This window comes from Zonotrichia albicollis, chromosome 7 (genome assembly GCF_047830755.1).
Source record: "Zonotrichia albicollis isolate bZonAlb1 chromosome 7, bZonAlb1.hap1, whole genome shotgun sequence".
NCBI lineage: Eukaryota > Metazoa > Chordata > Aves > Passeriformes > Passerellidae > Zonotrichia > Zonotrichia albicollis.
In genome coordinates, this window is record NC_133825.1 from 16,606,128 (window position 1) to 16,627,477 (window position 21,350).

Below are 21,350 nucleotides of genomic sequence, written 5' to 3' on the forward strand. Positions count from 1 at the left end.
CTCAGAGGGTTTAGAAATGAACAGTACACCATCAATACAGCAGCTGTGTGACAGGGAATAGTGAGGCACTTTGTACCTTACAGTGACTGATGAGAAGTTAACACAGGATGCATGAAGTATAAAAAAGTACCAAGTCAAAAGATGAAGGATGGAAGAGCCAGAAACAACCAGCCCAGGCTGAGACAGCACCACTTGTGCACGTCTGTTACCCATCACAACAGCCAGTTTGCATATATTGTGAACTGTTACCGAGCTTGCAAGGGTTTTCAGGGTGAAGAGAGAGACGAGAATGTTGACCTCATGTTCAGAAGGCTTGATTTATTATTTTATGATATATATTACATTATAACTATACTAAAAAGAAATAAAGTTCTCAGAAGGCTAGCTTAACTAAGAATAGAAAAAGAATGAATAACAAAGGTCTGTGTCTCAGCAGAGAGAGAGACCCAGCTGTGCCGTGAGTGGTCAGTAAATCCAAACATCCACAGGAGACCAATCACAGATGCACCTGTTGCATTCCACAGCAGCAGATAACCATTGTTTACATTTTGTTGCTGAGGTCACAGCTTCTCAGAAGGGGGAAAAATCCTAAAGAAAGGATTTTTCACAAAAGATGTCTGTGATAGTGAACCAATGTTTTATGAACTGCAAACAAAGATCATTGCTGCACATGGACCAGTGTTGGACCTTCACACAGCAGGCATTTTTGGTCACTAATAACTTGAGATTCAAGCTACATCTAGAAGAAAATGGCAAAAAATGCCTAATAACTGTACTTTCAATCTGTTCCCTAACTGAAAACATTTGATATGGGGGAATATTCAGCACCATGACACCTCCTCTCCTGCTACAGATCACCTGGCACTAAAGAAAGTACAAATCCATTATTATGGGACCAAAACTGGGGTTTGCAACTTGAGAGTGCAGAGTGGCTCAGGGAATGTCTGCATGCCCAGGGGCCATGGGGACCCAGAGGGGGAGCCAAGAGCTGCCATGTGCTCACCTCGCAGTGAGGAGGCTGAGCATGCAGGCTGCATCACCTGCACTCACCCCAAAACTGCAGAGAAACAGCCAGAGCTGCTGTACAGCCTGACACCAGGGATGCCATTCCACCTGAATGCTCTCCAGCCCCGCTATTCCACACAGGGCCTTTGCCACACAGGACTCCAAGCACAGAGATAATGAGCCACCTTCTACTGCATTTAGCCATGATAAATACTCTGGGCTAAAAGGCTGTTATATTAGCCAGTTTGCAAAGTGTACTTTGCAGGTGTGAAATGTTTACGACCAGCCAAGCCTTTGTTAATAACTCAGCAGGATGATCCTGTAATGTAGCACCTCATATGATGGGAAAGGCACAGGCTCAGTGCTATCCACATTTTGCTTCTGCATTCTTTACATGAGATATGCACATGAACTACTGTTTACCACCAGTACAGGAACACAACTATTTGCTATATAGAGAGAAATATCTGTGGGCAAGATTTTTACTGGCTCCAGCACAGAAAAAAGATTCTCAGACACCTAGATTCAATTTCTTCAGAAGCAGTAGCTATGAAAATGTAAAAATAAGTGCTATCAAACTGTACAGATTGACAGGAAGTACAGGACCAGTTCAGTACTGATATAAGGTTAGTGGGAATTTACTGGTGTGCATGTTGAGTAGATTTGTTTAAATGTAACAATGAAAATGTAAAAATAAGTATTATCAAACTGTACAGATTGACAGGAAGTACAGGACCAGTTCAGTACTGATATAAGGTTAGTGAGAATTTACTGGTGTGCATGTTGAGTAGATTTGTTTAAAGTAATTATTAAGAATGAGAAATATTTGTGTCGTTTACGTGCATTATCACATAGAATAGGGGTTTTTAAAAAATTCTTTTTAGGGTCTTCTTTATTCTTCCACAAAATGGACTCAACATTACAATTGCATTACACTTCACTATGATATAGTACCTTTATTATAGCCAAATTCCCTTTAATTTTCTCAGTCTTTAAGACACCAATCTTATAGTGCTTCATTGTGGTTATTTATTTCTTTTATTTGTTCTGTTTCTAACCCTGTATTCATTTTTCTCCACAGAGTCACTTCCATTTGGATGAAGGAGAAAACCCCAAGCTTTCCCAATTCTGCATTTGACTACCACAAAACTTAAATTTGCTTTCTTTTTACTTTAAAATTATTTGTGTAAGTGTTTGGCATTTACACCCAAATGGGCCTAGCTCACTGATACAGTCATAGATCTTGGAAATATCAATTCCCTCTGAACAGCTTAAAAGCTGCATTGCATGTAAAACAAAGGGCAATAGATGCTGGCTGGACATCTAGCATCACATTCAGAACTGCAAATTCAGCTTTTTAAAACCACCTGTATTGCTTAGGATAGTCTCAAAAAACTCACACCTAGGCAGTTTATGAGATCTCGGGATTTCCTGTTTGCACTATGTTGACCAGACATGTCTGGCAGCTGGAGGAGAGGAGGTAGGAATGTATAAGAATGTAATGCTTCTGATCTTAAACATCAGTTGTCCTCTGAAATCTGTTCCAGCCTCTTGTATTTTCATGAAGCTCACTGATCTTTAACAGTACAAATCTAATGAAAGCACTGATCTATTTTCTAGTTACCATTAGTCAATATCTGAAAGTCCCTAGTGTATCAAATGTTTGCTACTTTAAATTTCAAATCTCTGTTTTTAATATCTGGGTCCATTGATTTGTCAATGCTTGGCAACACAACAGTGAGGAAAGGCACACACTGAATGCAGCAAAATCACCCTTCTCACTCCCCTCACACCATCCAGCTTCTGGGATCTCAACTTCTGACACCCACACCTGCCTGAGCTGCTCTGAACCCTGTGCCAGTGCAGAGAGAACCACCACAGACAACGGAGTCAGCTCCAGCTCAGGAGAGTCTGTGATTCTGAACTCGGCCCAGCCTGGGATTCTGTGATTCTGAACCCAGCCCAGCTTGGGATTCTGTGATTCTGAACCCGGCCCAGCTCGGGATTCTGTGATTCTGAACCCAGCCCAGCTTAGGATTCTGTGATTCTGAACCCAGCCCAATGTGGGATTCTGTGATTCTGAACCCAGCCCAGCTCAGGATTTTGTGATTCTGAACCCAGCCCAATGTGGGATTCTGTGATTCTGAACCCAGCCCAACCTGGGATTCTGTGATTCTGAACTCGGCCCAACTTGGGATTCTGTGATTCTGAAATAACCCAAACACCAACCATAAAAGGCATGTTCCCTGAGTCAGGCCACAGTTTTTCAACTTCTTTAACCATTAAATTAAAACACCTGAAATTGGCTATTGGGAGAGATGAATGAAAACATACAGAATACACAAAAAAAATTTCACAAATTTGACAAAAAATAGTAGAAAACAATGCTGCATCCACTGAAGGCAGCAGGAATTCTACCAGCTGTCCAAATGGAAGCAGAAGTGAAGATTTTTTCCAGAAGAAAGCGTTGAAGTACTGGAAACTAAAAGATCTATTTTCAAAAAACATGTATTTTTGTGCGAACTCAGCATATCACTTCAGACATTCAGAGTTACAGAGAGAACCCTTGGGGGGCTCGGAGGTCCTGGAATGTTGCCAAAAGCACCTGGTGGCTTGACTTTGACCCTTCGAGGGATGTGCCACTTGTGTGTGGGGACGTGGGAATCATTCAGGTTTGAGTGGTGCAGGGATGACATATTTACAGGGTGAAATGTAGATTTTGGGGTTTTGGTACAGGGGGGTTATGGAGACAAGATGGAGGAATCAGGGCCTGCCTCGTGATTCTTCTTTCTTCTTCTTGTCATCCATCTTCTGTGGTGATGTTGGCACTTTGGGATTGGTCCATGGTGAAGGTGAACTTACTAATAAGGGTGAAAGGTTTTGGGGATAAAAGGTAAATATGCTGTATGTAGTTTTTAGTATAAAAAGACACGACAGCCCCATGGGTGGGCAGAGTGCCCTTGGCAGCCTTGCTGGTCAGATCCTGGCTGGGCAGAGAGAAAAACTCTGTAGATAAGAAATAAGAAACAAGTCTGAAGAGCGAATAACTGAAGAGTCCAGACTCGTCCTTTGAAGCGCGGGCTGTCCCAGAGCCATCCTACGCGTGTCTGGCACAGACAGACAGCCCACCAGACAGATTTTGTGGAATTATACACTCAAACTAACTACATTTTGCTGAGATGTTTCTCATTTCAAAAACTCCAAAGAATTTATAAAGCAAAAATGCCACTGAATTCTCCCCATATAAAGTCACATTAACATATTCTTTCCCAGCAGTCCAGCCAAACAGGAAGGTTTGATGGTAGCACAGTGCTATGGGAGCTCTAGTTGAAGTTAGCACACATGCTTCATCTAATGCTTAAATTCTGCTCTCAAAGTTAATTCTAATTCTATTATTATTTTATCATAAATACATTAGCTCTAAATCTCCAGTACTGCCTGTCATTAGTTTCAGAGAAACAAGCATTTGTTGAGCCAAAGAAAAGCCATGTTATACACTGGACCAAGTCTAAACTAGAAATGTACAGGTATCAATTACATGCATGCAATTTTAAGAACATTTGCTATTTTAGTGCAAAAAAATGGGGGGAAGCTTGGCTTTAACTTCATTCAAAGACCTAATTTAATGTTCATTCCCTTTTATAGTTATAGCTGATTTCTCCACAATAGATCCTATAGTATTTTTAATAGACATTACCCTGATTAGTGTAGCTTAATGTAGAGCAGCTGGCCTAGATGATTAGAGCAAACTGATCCACTGAATGACAGAAACTGCGTCTCTGTGCCTGCAAATACATCCACATTTTCATCTCCTGGTTTACTCTGCTCCTCATTTTGTTTTGCCCCAGCAAAACATGCTAAAGAGCTTGGATTTTCACTACAATTAAAAATATGGAATTAAAATATCTCTTAGTATTATGACAAATTATTTACCCTACTGCTCAGAATCAGTCTGGTTCCATATTCTGATTTTTGAAGATTAAACTCCTGGTCTAAAACTTCTTTTTGCCTGTCCTAGATTTGGCTCTTCATCTGTTTCAGATACAATGTCTGGGAGGCAGAAGGGCCTGACTGCCCAGGTACCCTCCCCACATCACAGAGGAAGCTCCACTTGCATCCCCAGCTCCAGGGGTGAGGATACAGGGGAGCAAAAGGCCTTTCCCCAGAGCTGCAGACAGACACACAGACACACAGACACACAGACACACAGACACACAGACAGACAGACAGAGCTCAGTGCTCAGGGCATGGCAGAAATGCAATCACCAAGCCATCACCAGCACACACACAAGATACAACAAGATACAGCAGGACATTTCCCTTAAGGCCTGAGCTGCTTCGTTCTAAGCAGCATAAATAACACATTTTTTCTACACAATTAAGTTAATTTTGCTTATTATTCAGAGCAAGAGGCTGGTGTATGCCACAAGTCACTCATGTACAGCCCCTCCACTGAACAACTGCAGGAGGGTGTACATATTCATGCAGGGTCTGTAAAAGGGGGGAAAGTGTACCACGATAGCATGTGCAGCCTTTGTTTACAATGCATTTTACATTGATGGATTTCAAATAAACCAGCTATCACTTCCCCCTCCCAGGGATAAAAGGAGATGGCACATTCCAGAGAAATGCTATCTCCAAACAGCAGCTGGATGGGTACTTTGGCAATGGATGGAACTGGCACAGAGCCCCGGCAGCGCTGTCACTCCCCAAAGGGAATCAATGCCTGATTACATTTAGCACAGCCTCTCTTGTGCTACCTTCACTGCATCTGCTATGAATAGCCATTCTCTCTTTTAATTTCATCCCTAAGCTTTCTTTGTCTCTGAATTCCTCTGATTACTGATCCCCTGCTCACAGACTTTGTATCTCTGAAGAGCCAGAGCCCATCCTGGAGGTCCTTCGTGTCAGGTTTTCCCCCTTTAAATGTGAATCTGCACCCCTTCATCTCAGGAACTGCAAAAGATCTCAGAGCACACCGTTTGGGCCATTCCACTGCCTTAAGATTGTCACATGTGAGAAAGGACAACAAAAGTTTGCTGTCCTGCCTTCATCCCTCATTCTGGGGGGTTTGCAACCAGAGCAGTCCCTGTGTATCCTCTGTGAAGAAGCTAAAGGAGCCCCACAGACCTGGGGATCCTGATGATGATGGTGACTTCCAGGAGACAGCAGTAGTTTCCTGCCCCCCAAAATGCCTCTTCAGGGTATGTGACAAACTCTGCTCAAGCAAAGCCATTCTAGATGCATCACTGTCATTGCTGTGTACTGCAGAGGGTCTCAGATGGACCTCTGGCATGCCATGAAGGATGAGAATTAAGTAGGCTATCAGGTTTTACTACTTCTATATCCACAAAAGCCAGCAAATTAGGTAACACTACAGCACCCTGAAAACACTCCACTTCCCCTCCCTCTGAAGCCAAAAGCTGTGGAAGGAACACGGCCCAGCCTCACAACCACCCTGCATGTCACCGAGGTGAGGGCACAGGGTGTCTGCTGCTTCCCCACTCACTGATTTAAGGTCATAGGAAGAGATTCAGAGTCTGTGACAGGAGGAGAGCAGCAGGTGCAATGTGCTCTCAAATCCCTGCCCTTACCCTTGGGATTACAGCTCATGTGGCAATGCTGCAGTTAATGGACAAGGAGGCAAAGCAGCTCATCACCACAGCAGGGCTAAATGCCTGGCAGAGCTCATCTATTCTGTGAAGGTTCTGCAATGTCCTCAAGACTCATCTACTAATCCTCCATGAACAACCTTTAGTAGATTGAGAATTACAAGAATGTTCCTCACATTATCTTCAGAGGATTTTTTCTTACCATAGCATTTTACTGAGTAATAGATGGATAAAGCCCCAGGAGACAACACAATGTGAAATTCAAAACCAATCAGGAGTAAAACCAGCTCATATTTAGTACACACAATCATGACTCTTTTTACTGTTCAGGCCTCTGAGAACTGAGCAGAGCCTGCCCACAGTGGGACTTGCTGGGGATGTGTATCCAAGGGGCCCACAGTCAGCAATGTCTTCATTTAAGCCTCATTTTCCTGAGAACCCAAGCTAAACAGCAATTATTTTGTGAAGGCCTCAAGCCAGGAAAACACATCAAATAAGCTGCCAATTTTAAGTCTCCAATCAAATAAGCAGTAGCACAGCACAGGGAGGAGTTTGAGTGCAGTGAAACTTTGCACACCAACAGAAGAGATTCCTCACACTGCTCTCACCTTCTCCCAGCAGCAAGAGAAACCATTGGGACAGAACCACTGAGCTCATGCCAGTTTCTGCACCGATTTTGTACTCATCTCCTTGTCTTTACAAGGTTCCCCTTGGTTTTGTTTTTAAATACAGATATTTTATAGCCAAAACAATATATACTCTGTTGTTGTAGCATTCATTCTAATTTATATACACATAATTTTCATCTGAAGCTCAAACAAAATTTCAAGATGTGGAAAAACTGATTTTGAAAGAGCTTTTTTACTGAAGATATAACCACTAAAATATGGCTTTTTTTACTATTAGTAGCTAGAGTTGTGTTAATAGTATTGCCAACAAGAATACACTATAAAATGCAAATAGTAGCATATAAAAAAAAACCAATTACTTATAATACATATGAATAGATAAACAAATTCAATGTTCCATTAAAATGATGCTGTATTTTTACTGTATTTTTCCTTTTTTTTCCTCACAGTTTTAAACAATAACAGAAAATCTACTGTCATACAGAGAAGTTTACCATTTGTGTACAGGACTGCATTATATACATATACACATACATCCTGCATTAAAAATGGACTGCAGAAATAGACTGGTGTGAGGAAGCCCATGGGAAGAGGGAGGAATGTCTTCCAAGAATAAATATGCAGGATTCAAATGAATAAATGCCATATCTTTAGTATGTTATTCCTAAGTTTTATTTCTATTCAGCTACTACTAATGATACTAAAATCACTTTAAAATACAAATTATTATTATTCCCTATTTTCCAAACTTCCAAGTCATTGAATTTTCATATGAATTTCTCTCTGCTACCAAACAGGTCCAAAAAGAACCATTCCCTTAGTTTACAATGGTAAAGTGAACAAAAAAGAATCTTTGCCATAATTCAGCAGAACAAAAGCAAACCATAATTCACCTGACACAAAAGCAAACCATAAAATGACCCCATGATGATGTTTGTGCTCACATGCAATGCTTTTTCAGATCTCCTAAAGATCAGCCCCAGTTAATTTAGGGCTATGTTACACCCAGCCACATCCAAAAAAGACACATACAAAAGTGTTTGGGATTTCATACAAATACAAGAACAAGTGTAAGAAATCAGGCCAAATCTGTTCAGGATCCTGTCTCTGACAGTAATCAGCCAGAAATGTTAGGAAAATTATGCAGGACAGAAAAATACACACTGGTAATTTCCAAATTATGTGCTCCCACCAACTGGCAATGTGCAGCACAACTTGCTGACCTTGGGGTGAGCCAGGGCTGGCACCCAGCCCTCAGTACAAATCCACAGTGAGCAGAACTGTCTCACTGCTACCTACAGGAATTCATTGCTCTCCAGTCACTGAACCTCAAAGGAGAAACCACACTCTGTGATCCAGGTGAGCAACTGCAGGCCATCAACAATAAACTGCAAATAATCCAAGCAAACAGTTTGTGCCCAAGGGCCAACATTTGTTCACAAACTGCGTCAAAGTGAATAATATATAAGGGAAGAGGAATGCTTGCTCATGAATGATGCACAAACAAGTGCTGCTTTAGCCAGATAATTTGTTTGTGACAAAATGTTTGGCCAAATCCCATGTTTGGAGAGCTGCTAATTTCTGGTGTTCTCCCCTTCTCTTCCCCTCTCCAGGTCTCATCAGCAATGAAGGGATGGGCACTGCAAGGTTGCCTGAGCTCCATCTCTTCTGCCTCCTTTACTTCCCCCAGCAGGAGGCAAACAAACCAGCTGGGAGCACAGCTGCAGTGTTTTCCATGAGCTGTAACTATTGCAAGGATGCCTCTCTCTCCCCTCCTTCCAATTCAAGGTGCTACCCAACACGAGCAGCAAGAACACGTCAGTCTCCTGGAATTCCTAATTACATCTCAATGCCACTGTCTGAAAGAAAAGCAGACTACCAGGAACTGCCTGCTGAAAAACACACTACCTACAGCTCACACTGATGCTGATTATGTTCCAAACAGCAGAAGCCCCTTCTGAATGTTTGTCCCAAATTCCACGTACATCTTGTTCGTCTCCTTCGATTTGCAGCATCTTCAAACCACATTTCGAAACAGCTAGAGGCTTTCAACTAAGAATTTGTATTGAGGGCAGGCACAACTGAATTAATCCTTAAATGCAGTACCCTCTCCTGTACTGGAAATTTCAGGCTGGATCCAGGCACCCAAGTGCATTTCTCCAAGTAATTTAAGTGCTATCTCTAGATGGAGGCCATCTAGCACTCCACATTCCCTCCATAATCAATCAATAGGGAGAAGACAGCCAGCTCCCACAGGGCAAGTCACAAAATGATACACAAAAAGAACAGCAGCAGGGGTTGTTAGCACAAAGTAAGAGTGCATCCAATTCCCCTCCTCACTCAGATCAGACACCTGCCTCAGGAAATCACTCAGCCTGATAGGGTTTCAGGCTGTGCCTCTTGCTTCCAGGTCTCACTTCCAGACAGAATAGGTCAGGTAGGGCAGAGTTTCAGCCCAAAACAAAGCTAAAAACTCCCTGCTGTTGGTTATGTTTGTTGGAGGTGCCACATATGCTGTTACACTATTAAAATACAAGAGGAGGAGGGATTGATCCAATACTACTCTAGTTAACCAAATAAACTCCATGATGAAAACAAGCCTTAGCTACTAGATTTGCCATGACAGTCCATAAATTAGGTTTCTAAATCACTTGCACTGCTTTGAAAAGTTCATATTGAAATACTGAAGATTCCTACAGAAGTCTCCTCCTCTTTTAAACTAAACAATAACATGGAACACAAACTAAAATATACACTGAACTAAAACAATCCATAGTAAATGAAGCAAGAGAAACAGCATATTTCCAACAGCTATGCCAATCACTAAAGAAATTACACAGAAATTATATTATTATCATTCTTCTGGATCTTTTCCACCAAAATAAACTCAGGTTTATCCTCTTCACTTCACAGTTCATAAAAATGCATTTGCCAGTGTAGAATTATTCACTGTACACACCACTACTATTTTCAATCTTTTCCATGTGAATTCCTAAGTGTCAGCAGAAAGCACATGTTTCTAGATGCCACTTATATATGTCTTAGTTTAATAACAAATACTCTCACACATAAGAATTCCTCAGTGTTTTGAACAGCAATGAAGACAAAATCCACTAGTGCTAAAGATTTTGCCATCACACCAACCACATTATGGAGGCACTCTGAAAAATACATTTTCCTTGGTCTTCCAAGTGCAGTTACAAAACATGTGAAACAAGCACCTTAAAAATGTTGTTTTTCCATTAGTAACTGAAATACCTACCCGTGAATCTGAATGTGTCTGTAAGCCAAGCAGGGATGTGCCTAAGAAGAGATGCACAAGCAGTTTGCCGTGCTGCTGAAATCTGCACACGTCTACAGAGGTAACTTTAGTCATCACACACCCACAGTGTCTCAAACCTACATCTGACTGGGAAAAAATGAAAGAATTGCTAAATATTTTTAATGCAGAAATCTAAGCTTCCCTACAAAGAACATTTATACTCTTAAAGGCTGTTTCTGAAGCTCAGCATCTCAGATCAAACTATTAGTAACATTTCTGCAACTTAGATTTCAGGTTTTGACCCTGGGATGGAAATTTGGAAGATTTGCAATATTTGGGGGTTTTGGTGCTTTTTTTTTTTTTTTAGGCCCATCAAAGTTAATGCTAAACACCAAAGCTAATATTTTCACATGTTTCAAGTATTTTACAAAATGCAATTACAAGCTTATTTGTATTTAAATGACTGGGTTTCTTCCCAACCATTTAGCTTCCAGCCTCTATGGTAAGAATCACATGTTCAAAAAAACTCTGGCTACTTTAGACCTAAGTTTCCAGACTACAAAATGATAGATGTGAAAAATGCACGTATTATATGATTGGCTTTTCGCAAATATTAAAATTAATATTATATGTGTTGTGTTAGAAAGTAATGCTGTATTAATTCTTTTAAGTACTGTGTTAAATATAGTTTTGCGTTATAAAAATTGTTAAAATAATAACTATGTTAGTGGGGTTTTTTTAAAGAAAGGAGTGAGGAACTCCCACCAGATAGCAGCCACAGGACACCTAAATCTTTCAGGGAAATGAATTTATTTCCTTCTTATCAGAAGAAACGAACTTCTTCCCGCCTTGAAGGCACTGTTAGGATTAGAAGGAAGAAGTTGACAACGATCAGACAGAATCCTGTGTTTGAATGGAATTTATGCATCATGGATGAAGTGTATGAATATGCAACAGGCTGTTGCTTTTAAGGGTTAATCCTTTGTTAACTGTGTATCCTTTTTCGGGCTCGTGCTGCCCAGAAAAGGTACCCAGACTGTCTGTAACTCTTTGTTTTTATTGCCTCATATTGTCCTAATTCAAAGTGTCCAAATTGTTATTACTCTAATTGTGTTGCTATTTTTATAACCATTTTATTACTATTAAACTTTTAAAATTTTAAAAACAAGTGATTGGCATTTTTCACAATAGATCTGGATACAGTTATAACATCTATGGAAGTAACTGAGGAATGGAGACTTGAAATCTGGCATCCTAAACCTCATCAAGCTCTTCTGCACTGTAGAGAACTGCAACTATTTCTACTAAAATCTGATTTTGGCCCCAAGTGGGCAGTCAGCACTGGAGAGCTGGGTTGGCCAACCAATGGATCACAGCAATGCCCTCTGGCCCCCGGAGAATTTAAGGAATGCAGCTCACTGAAGTGCCACAGGTTTCTCACTGCATCTTGGCTTAGGTGGAAGACACAAAATAAAGAGTTTCATTTCTCTGGCTATTAGAGGAAATCAGATGGTTAGTTATTCAATCAATGTTAATCTGACAAACCAGTAAACAAACATGCATTTCTATTACAGCAGAAAAAAAGCATACATTATTTAATTTCCTTTAGAGCCTACCTAAAGACAACAGCATAGAGCCTGTATTAGTTGAAGAGAGCAGTCTGTGCACAGCCCTGAACTACTGTGGTATTTACCAGATGCAAGAGGATTTTAGAACAGAGGAAGAGTTTGAAGCTCAGCTTACCTCCCTCCCCTAATTAACTTTTATAAATACCCCAAAAATGCAGCATACCTTCAGGGGAAGGGAGTTTGTCCAGCCCTCCAGCACCCTGCATTAAAAACTGGGCCTCAGCAGCAGCCACCAGTGTGCTGGGGCAATTGCTGCCAGTTAAATTCAGGTCAACCAACCTGAAAAATTATGCTAGCACTGGTGCCATTTAAAGCTGTATTTTTTTATCATCAATAAGTTAATATGATTTCTATTAATACCATCTTCCTTGAAAGAAAAATAAACCTCTCAGCAGAGAACCTCTTCTAAAGCATCCTCCCTCACTTCAGCATCAAACCATTTAGCTGTGGTTAACTCAGTCCCAGTGAGGCCAATGAGGAATTTGCCAGTAAAACACAGGAACACAGTTATCTTGTTCATCACCTCTGATTTCTGGAATCTAAACAAAACAATAAAATCGCTGGTGTCTTATTGTTTTACCAACATGTCTTATTTTGCAGTAATATTGAGCTGCTTGCAATCTAAGGGCATGTATATATATGCATGTATATATATATATATATGAATTCACTGTCATCTGGAAGTGCTAGTGCAATGTGTGTCATCAATTAAGAATGTTTTGTATATGCATTAGTTTTTATGAATTCTGTGTTTATTAGGTGTTAGTTAAATCCAGTTTTCTAACTGATTTTAAAATAAATACCTTTCTACAGTCCCGAGGAATGAATTGCTTTTTTTTGCAATAGCAAAACCCCGTGACTAAAATGTTTCTAACAGAACTTTTCTAATTATTTCAATTCAAATGCCTTCCACTGTGGGAGGCAATTTGGCTGTGGTCTGAGAGCTCTATCACCACAAATGTCCAAAGATATCACTTTAATACACACTCAGAAAGGAACAAATGCTGTTTATAAAAGGTGTCATTCCCATAGAGACCAGACTGGCAGGCAAGTCTCTGTTCTTATAATTCCATTCTTCCTCAGGGAACAATTTCTGCCATAAAAGTTTTATTCCCATTGAACAATTTTAACTTCTCTTAAAGAGAAGAACCTTCTCTCGCTGCAAGATAAACAGAATTTTAAAGATTCAGGACTGCAGTTTAACTCATTCCATGCAGGGTCCAACATTACACTGCAGCCAGACATTGTCTCCAAGCTGTCCATTGCCATGCCCCAGACCAGGGGAGAAGAAAACCACTGTGATGTAGGGTAGGACCCTGTGAGATGTGCACTCCTGGAGATGAGCATTGGTACAGGAAATAGGCTCACATCCTTATGTGCTATCATGAAGTAAAACAGTGAAGATGGACTGAGAAACGCTCATTCCATAAACAGCTATGGCTCTGAAAACAGAGGCAGTAATAAAACTCTACTAAATATTCAGTGATTCCAAAGAAATCTCTCAAAAATCTATCATCACAGAATGTGGGACAATATTTTGAATCAAAGATGTAAACACACCAAGAACTGAGATCCAAAGTACAGTTAGGTTTTCCTCTTCCTCCAATTGTCTGTCTGCTGTCAAATATTCTTCTCCTATCTGTGCCAAAGCCAACCTTTAGGTAGAGCTGGCAGGTTCCCCAGATTTATCAGTATTACATTTCTAACAACACTGAAGCTGCTGTATATGCTTTCTGTCTGTTGTAATAGCTTCAAAGCACTAATTAAATAATGGCAGCAATTATTCTGAACTTGCCAATGAAATCAATATGGATCAATGATGTCAAACCATCAAGCTGTACAGAAGGTCAGACTATAAGCAGCTCTGAAAAGAACCACCATTTCTGTCACTCTCTGTGTGTTATCTTTTGATAACATCTGTCATTTCCTTTTATCACTGATACCATGAACTCGTAGGGCTGTGATTAACCCTTTCTGTACACTGTCCACTGACTGCTGCACCTAATAATTGATGCACTGAAGACCTAAACAGAACTTGTGTTATAATTTAAAGGTATGCTTGCATGTGTTGAAGATTGATAAAACCAGAATCATTTCATCCTTGAACACTCCCCTAAATACAGAGAGCCATCTACTCCTGCCTTCAACAGCATTTCATTCTCTATTTCATGATCCTGATCCATGATGAGCAGCCAAGCCTAATACTTAATACCTACCTGAAGAGAGTATTAAGCCAGAGACTCCAAGATCAAGTATTATACTTGACCTTTTAAATTTTGTTCCAATCAATACCTCAAAAATTGATTTCTCTCTTATTCAGTATACCCAAATGGTTTCACTGAACTGAAAGATTACATGACCTCCCAACAGGGAAAGGGCACCAGAACCTATTCTCTAGTCTGTGTTATATAAAAGCCCTAATCAACAACCAGAGAGTATCTGAGAATACCAAACACATCCACCACCATTTTTATTCAACAATCATACCAGCAGTGGTGTTCAGAGGAAATTACGGCCAGAATATTAAATTATCAAAGATTTAGACTTGGTTAAACATCTGGCAGCAGAACACAGCTGGATTTGGGCTGCACAGGAGTGCAACATCAGCCATTGCCAGTTCATTGTAGCAAGGATGGGAGAACATTTCCTGAGTTAAATCCATCCAAGGACTCCCACACACCAACTCCCTGGGAAGTGAGAACTTCCCCCAGGGCACTTTTAACCTACAATAAGCAAGGTGAGCACGTTTGTGCCTATTTGTCCCCATCAGCAATAAATGCTTTACTCCTAGGAGGTGGTGAGGCGCAAAGGAGGAATGCCAGGTCCCTTCCCAGCAGCTTGCCAGGCACTCTGCCCTCACCTGTCACAGTGCCCAGGGTCACTGTGTCCCCAGGACAGCACTGAGACTTTTGTGCCACCCACTGGGGATTGTGGAAGGAGCTTTGAGTGAGTTCCACATCGGAGCTCTCAGTTGCTTTTGATGATGTGCTTTATTTTTTTATATTATACATAGGTAGGAAGGGTGAGTTCAGCTCACATCTTCACTGCATGGTTCAGAAGGTCACAAGAATCTTACTTACAAGACTTTAAAGGATTTATTGACTAATAAAACACTGTTAACAAGGATATTTATGGTTTTGACCTAATCTTTAAATATTTCATCTTATGGACTCATGCTACAGTGTAAGCTTTCTTAGTTAATCACGTTATGACACATAAACTTAGAGTACTGCATTCTAAACTCCTTGTTTACCTAAATACTTTTTTTTTCTGTATCTTAAACTCTAAAACTCTAAACTTTCCTTTACTTAAGGTGTTTCTGTTTCAAACTATAAATCTGCATTCTTGCATCTAGCACCTAAGTTTGGAAGATTTTTCCAAGGTCTCAAATCAAATCCTGTGTTTAATTCTAAACTTTGGCTTACAAGACCAAAGTTCTGAGAGCTCCTTCCATTTCATATTCCAACATCTCCCCCTTCATTTTGCATTAAGAATACTCTTTTGATGGTTTTGTTAATTATTTTTTGTATGTACTGCAGTAGGTAAGGTATTGTTTTAAGTATAATTATGATGATAATTAATATATACATGCTTATCTTTAAAATCTCTTTTTAATACAGTGTAAGGTTTAATTTATCGAGTATATTTTTAACTGTGTTATTATTAACTTTGATTTTAGTTACACTTTTTTAAATTGTTGTATGTTTTTATGAAGAGTTTCTGAATTACTAGATAGGTTTATGTAACACATTTTATTAAAATTTTTACACTTATGTCTATGTATTAGTAAAAGACAATCTATTGTTGTTTTGTTTTGTAGAGTTGTGTTTCATATTTTTGACACTGGTTCACAAACTAATGTAAGAGAAGTAGCATTGGTTTGTTTATTTAACTAGTACTTTAACTGATTTTATTGTTTTAGGGTTACTGTTGAGATAAGCTGGGGCAAAAATACAGATGTTGAAAATCTTTTTCTAAAAGGTCTAAGGTTTAAAATTAACTTTATAGTCTGATTTATATTGATGGACAGACATTTTTCCCCTGTGTCTATGGTCTTTAATCCTGTTTATACTGGGAGACAGTAAAGTAAGCCTTCTAATGCTACCTGGACTATTATGGTGTTTGATGGAATGGCTGGTTAAGCTCCATCTCTGTAAATGAAAACCATTTCCTGTGGCAATTGTAAAGGAGTAGATTCAGTGTTGAGAACAGAACTGAGCTATAATTGCATTAGGAATCTGTATTTTTATACACAGAGTGATAGGGAGCAATATTTGAAGTTTTGTTTTTGTTTTGTTCAATCCCAAAACCACTGCATTTGATGCAAAAATCTCTTTTCACAGAACTAAGGCTCTTTAATTCTCAGGGTTTAAAGGATGCTTCTGGAAGGAATTTGGTCTAAACACACTGCCTACCAGAGGGATTTACAATGAATCAGGAAAGATGAGGAGGAATGGGTTTTGGTATGGGCTAATATGTACTGGCAAACTGACTGAACAAGTTGGAAATGGTTTTTCAGGGTTTGAATGAGTTAAGCACATGGTATTTAAATCTGATGCACTGGGCAAGGTTACTCAGACATTGGTTTTTGGTTGATGAATGGCTAAAGGTGTATTGCTGAAGGCAAACAAAAGGAAAAAACATAAACATGACACCAGATTGAGCTCTGTGCTCCCAGTTCCTGTATGTGCAGTAAGAGGTGCTACTTTTCAGCTGTTCACATCTGTGTGCTGTTTTGCTCTCAGAGCTGTCAGTGTGGTTTTGTGTTTGATATGGTTTCACATTCTTTGCTGGAACCCACTTTGGTCCTGAAGAAACATGCTAGATCCTGGATCCTGGCACTGGTCTAATAAGTGGGGAGTCCTTCTATTGAAATATCAGAGGTGCTGTGGGCATATGTAAAACAAAGAGAGAATGAGAATGGCCTTGAGCCTTTCTGCAGTGTGTAATCAGCCTTTTGTTTGTGTCATTCCCTGAAAACAGGCTCTCAGGGTAAACTGACCGGACAATATTTTCTGAGATCTGTCCCTTGTCCCAAACCCACTTGTTTTGTACAAACTCTTTGCTTCAACTCAATACCACAACCTTCTCCACAGCTCTCATCCATTCCTGGAGGTGTCTATTCCAAAGTTACTACAATTCTAATCCATGCAAGAATTTTCCCCTTATATTGCAAACCCTGTCTGACAGAGCTCCCTCCTAATCTTCTGCCCTAAATTGCCTCAGTTTCTCATTTACAAGAACCAGGCATTTTCATTAAAGCTGATTACAATTAAGAAAATTTTAACATTTTTTAAAAATCATGACTTCCTGGTGCTAAAGAAATGGATTTCTGTTTTTACTATCAGAGGTCCTGCTTCTGCTTTCTTCCAAATCCACTCTTCTAGATGCAGCAGTCTTCTTTCTCTTTCCTTTCTCCCATGCTTTTGCCTTTGTACTTTCTGGATTGATGTTCCTCTAACCCAATTCCACAATGCCTACAATCCAGAACTCCCTTATGGCAGCCCCCCTCCTTTGATCCTTCTCACTGGTAGCTATTCTTTCCCTGCCCTGTGCCTGTTCCTCACCCCAGCTAAGCTGCTTAGGGCTCTTAGGGTGAAGATGTCTGGGTGCAGGCATGGAACAGGAGCAGAATGAAACAACAGCTTTAAAAAAACTCTACCCAAGACAGAAAAAAATAACCTGAGGAGAGGAGCATTGCATGGTAGATGTCCTGAGTATTCATGCAAGCTCAATAGCAAATACATTCCTTTGGTTGTTGCCTGCCAAAAAAACAAAACACCAAAAAAAACCCACCCCCCCCAAACAAAAACACAACATTTTTGAAACTTACATTTCTTTCAATAAAATAATTGTAGAAAATACGAGTTAGGATTAGCCTGGTGGAAAAAAAAAAAAAAAAAAGTCAATTTTTTCAAGCAGCCCTCAAAATATCAAGCACAGAAAAATAATAAAACAGAAATTTTCAATGTGCAGTTTAACAAATGTTTGATCTCAATGAATCATCAAGTCAAAGGAGGGAAAAAACCCAACAAAACACATTTATTGCATGGCAACACTGAAGTGGTGGGAGTTTTATCTGGCACCGAAGAAATAAGAGAAGAAGATTAACCATTCAGTGCCTTAAATCAAAGCTGTTAACTTTTTTTTTAACTTTACTTTTGTCCCACAGGTGTCCCACGGGTGTCCCACAGGTGTCCCATGGGTGTCCCACGGATGTCCCACGGGTGTCCCACAGGTGTCCCACGGATGTCCCACGGGTGTCCCACAGCCACAACTGCTGGGAAATGATGAAAAGGGCCTTGGGCAGTGCCCCTGGGTGGGTCCCAGCTGTGCCCATGGACCTGTGTCAGAAGCATCCATTACTGTTTCAGTATAACTAAATGGGAATGTCAAGGACCTGGATAAAAGGACTACTGCCCTTCCCTTGGAATCCCAGAGCAATCACATTTTGCAACAACCTCCCAAATACCAAAACACGTCTCTTGTCTGCTATAGTAGAACTCCTGTATAAAAGATCATGTGGATGTTTAATGATTTCTTTGTGCATTACAAAGTGATTCAACCTGGATTTATATACAGATTAGCAGACATAGCAGCGAGAAAGAAAACACCTCCAATCCCACTGACATGAGGCTGTGAGGAACCTGAGGGCTGGTACTGGTACAGGGATACCCACACAGGAACTCCTCACCCAGTGGTGCAGTGTGGGTGAAAATGCACAACTCACACTGACCTTCAGCTGTGGGGGCTGAGAAAGGTCAAACTGCTCTCCTGGATTCTCATCTGTGTGGCACAAATGAACCTCACACATGAGAGGTTTTGCTGCTGAGGGGGGCTTTTCACCAGTTGGTGATAATCTGGCATCTCAGCCTCTTTCCCCATGGAGTGCTAATCCAGAATAACAGCACACAAAACTCCCCTTTGGAATGTCACATAAAGTACCTGCTGCTGTTCCAAGCTAACTGAGATGCAAATTGGAGACACAGTGTTAGAGCCTGTCTCCCTAACCCTACACAAAGACATTCCACAGTGTGAGGGACAGCTACCTACAAGAGAAGAACATCTTTCATGCCAGTATGTTCAGACTAAACAGTTTACAGCCCTTGTGCTACCAGAGCCAAGAACATTTCAGCTGTATGCTGCTTTCATGGCTCCTGACTTCAGCAGGCAGACTGCATTTAACACAAGACTCATACTGCTTTTTCGTCACATAAAATAATCCCCTTTCATGGGGAAGTCAAGAGAATGAGAAGCCTGATGGATGTCAAAACCTATTCCATTAAATAAAGGTAATGGCAAAACTCAGGAGAGGCAGCAGCACTTTATAGTGAGTTCCCATTTATTCATTTTGTTTCAAAGCCAACAACAACTCCTATAGTCTTAGACTCCAAGAAAAGAGAGCATTTGCATTTCAGATTTTATCAGCCTTCTAAAGACACTACCTACAGCACACACAAGCATGTCTAATGCATACTCACAAGCTCTTAGGGAATCATTATGCTCAAATTCAAAATGCATTAATGGAATCAGTATAAAATAAGATAGAATAATCACCCTGAATATCAGCAGTAAGCCTACCCAAACAGTGACTACATGGAAGATTTACCTCTGACCTCTGCAATAATCATGTAAAATACAAATTAGAGACAAGCAGAGACAGCAATTAATTCCATAAGGAACACAAATCAGTGAAACAGACGCCCAGTAAGTGTTCTGTTAAACCATGAAACTTGGTCAGTATGTTCCTGCTAACGTCCTGTGACAGACACAGCTGTAGGTGCAGGAGGACACTGCTGCTCTGCCATACACATCCCTATCCAGCCCTGCTATTCCTGTTATCAGCACTCCTGGAAAGTGGGGAAATAGTGCATCTCTCCATACAATGATGTGTAAAGCCCTCCACAGTTTTTTGAATTTGTTTGTGTTTGAGAGCATGAGAAACACTCTGATAAATTCATAAATGCTTTCCTATGTGGTTTCTGCCTTTCCTGAACAATAACAATGGAAAGAATGGGAAGTGAAACAGAGCAGATTCCTTTGCTGCTGCTGCTGGCTGCCTTTGCATGAAACTGTGGCAAGTGAAATAAGGCAGCAGGAACACACACGACACTTGGAGCCAGCCCTGACAAGGCAGCAGCGCGTGGCACCAAGCAAATTGTGCAGAAAGCAAAAGACAAACAGCAGCAAAGCATGGCACAGGCTGCAAACTTGTAAAGCACTGAAAACATTTACTCTGTCAAATACATTCTAGGCACAGTGGGACGTCAGGCATTTCATACATTTTTGCTGCAAGTGGCCTAAAGTAAAATATACCAGGTAAGTGGCAACCTAAGCAAAGAATACAAATGTCCTAGAAAAGCATTTGAAAACAAAACAAAACGATAGTTGTAAAGTACTTCCACTAGCTGAGAAAAAGAACAGCAACTGGCATACCTATCAAATTAGCTGCTGAACATTTAAGAGGATAATTTTGACATACTTAAGAAGATCAGCCCTTGATCAGCAACTCTCCAGCCCTTGATTTTTGCATGTAACATATTGTATTAGTTCATTATATGAGCTGAGATTTAATATTCAAAAACAGAGATAAATACACCAATGGAGAATTCTCTCCCATTGTGAAATTCTGCAACTGAACCACACTCACATGATAACTAATTCTGTCAGCAGTTAAGTCATTTGATAGAAAAAACCCTACAAAGAGAAGGAATTTTCTCGTTCTCAGCGTCCCTGATGCAATTTACAACAAGCTTTTTTAAGCAGAAGATCCAAGTTTGAAGTTTCTCAGTACTAGAGCAATTCCCACCACATTAGGAATGGGCAATGACAGAAGGAGGCTGCTACAGTTCTCACTAATGGTACAAAAACTATCACAAGCAGATCTGGATTTTGTGAATAACCCCAGTAGTAGCAGTTATTAGAAACCTTTTCTAAAGCTGGATTTGGGTAGAACTTTGTTTTATCAAAAATAAGAAGTCTGCAGCTCAGCTGTTACAGAGGCTGGCACTCATTGTTTTCTCCCACGTTTCTGTGTTTATGAAAGGGTGAAATATTAAATCCTGGTCTTTACATGAACATAAGAATTAATGTCTTCTTTAAAATATTCGTCTTTTGATCAGCAAGTATCTGACACAGAATTCCAAACACCATGGTATTTATATAAGGAGCAAATGCACTCAAGGACATTTCTTTCTGGAAATGCTGTGAGGCA

The 21,350-nt window shown here is 40.2% G+C and overlaps 1 protein-coding gene across 5 annotated transcripts in view; it reads right to left on the minus strand.

Annotated features, from left to right (window-relative positions):
• The window catches only part of CTNNA3 (catenin alpha 3), a 410,743-nt gene that overhangs the window by 194,368 nt on the left and 195,025 nt on the right, over positions 1-21,350 (minus strand). Inside the window, exon 1 of one of the 5 annotated variants that reach the window (XM_074544399.1) lies at positions 10,509-15,708. The exons of the other annotated variants lie outside the window; for them this stretch is intronic. Within the exon in view, the coding sequence (XP_074400500.1) occupies positions 10,509-10,622 (114 nt within the window). The 5' untranslated portion in view covers positions 10,623-15,708. Of the gene's footprint in view, positions 1-10,508; positions 15,709-21,350 lie in introns of those variants that run through there. 5 annotated transcript variants of the gene reach the window in all.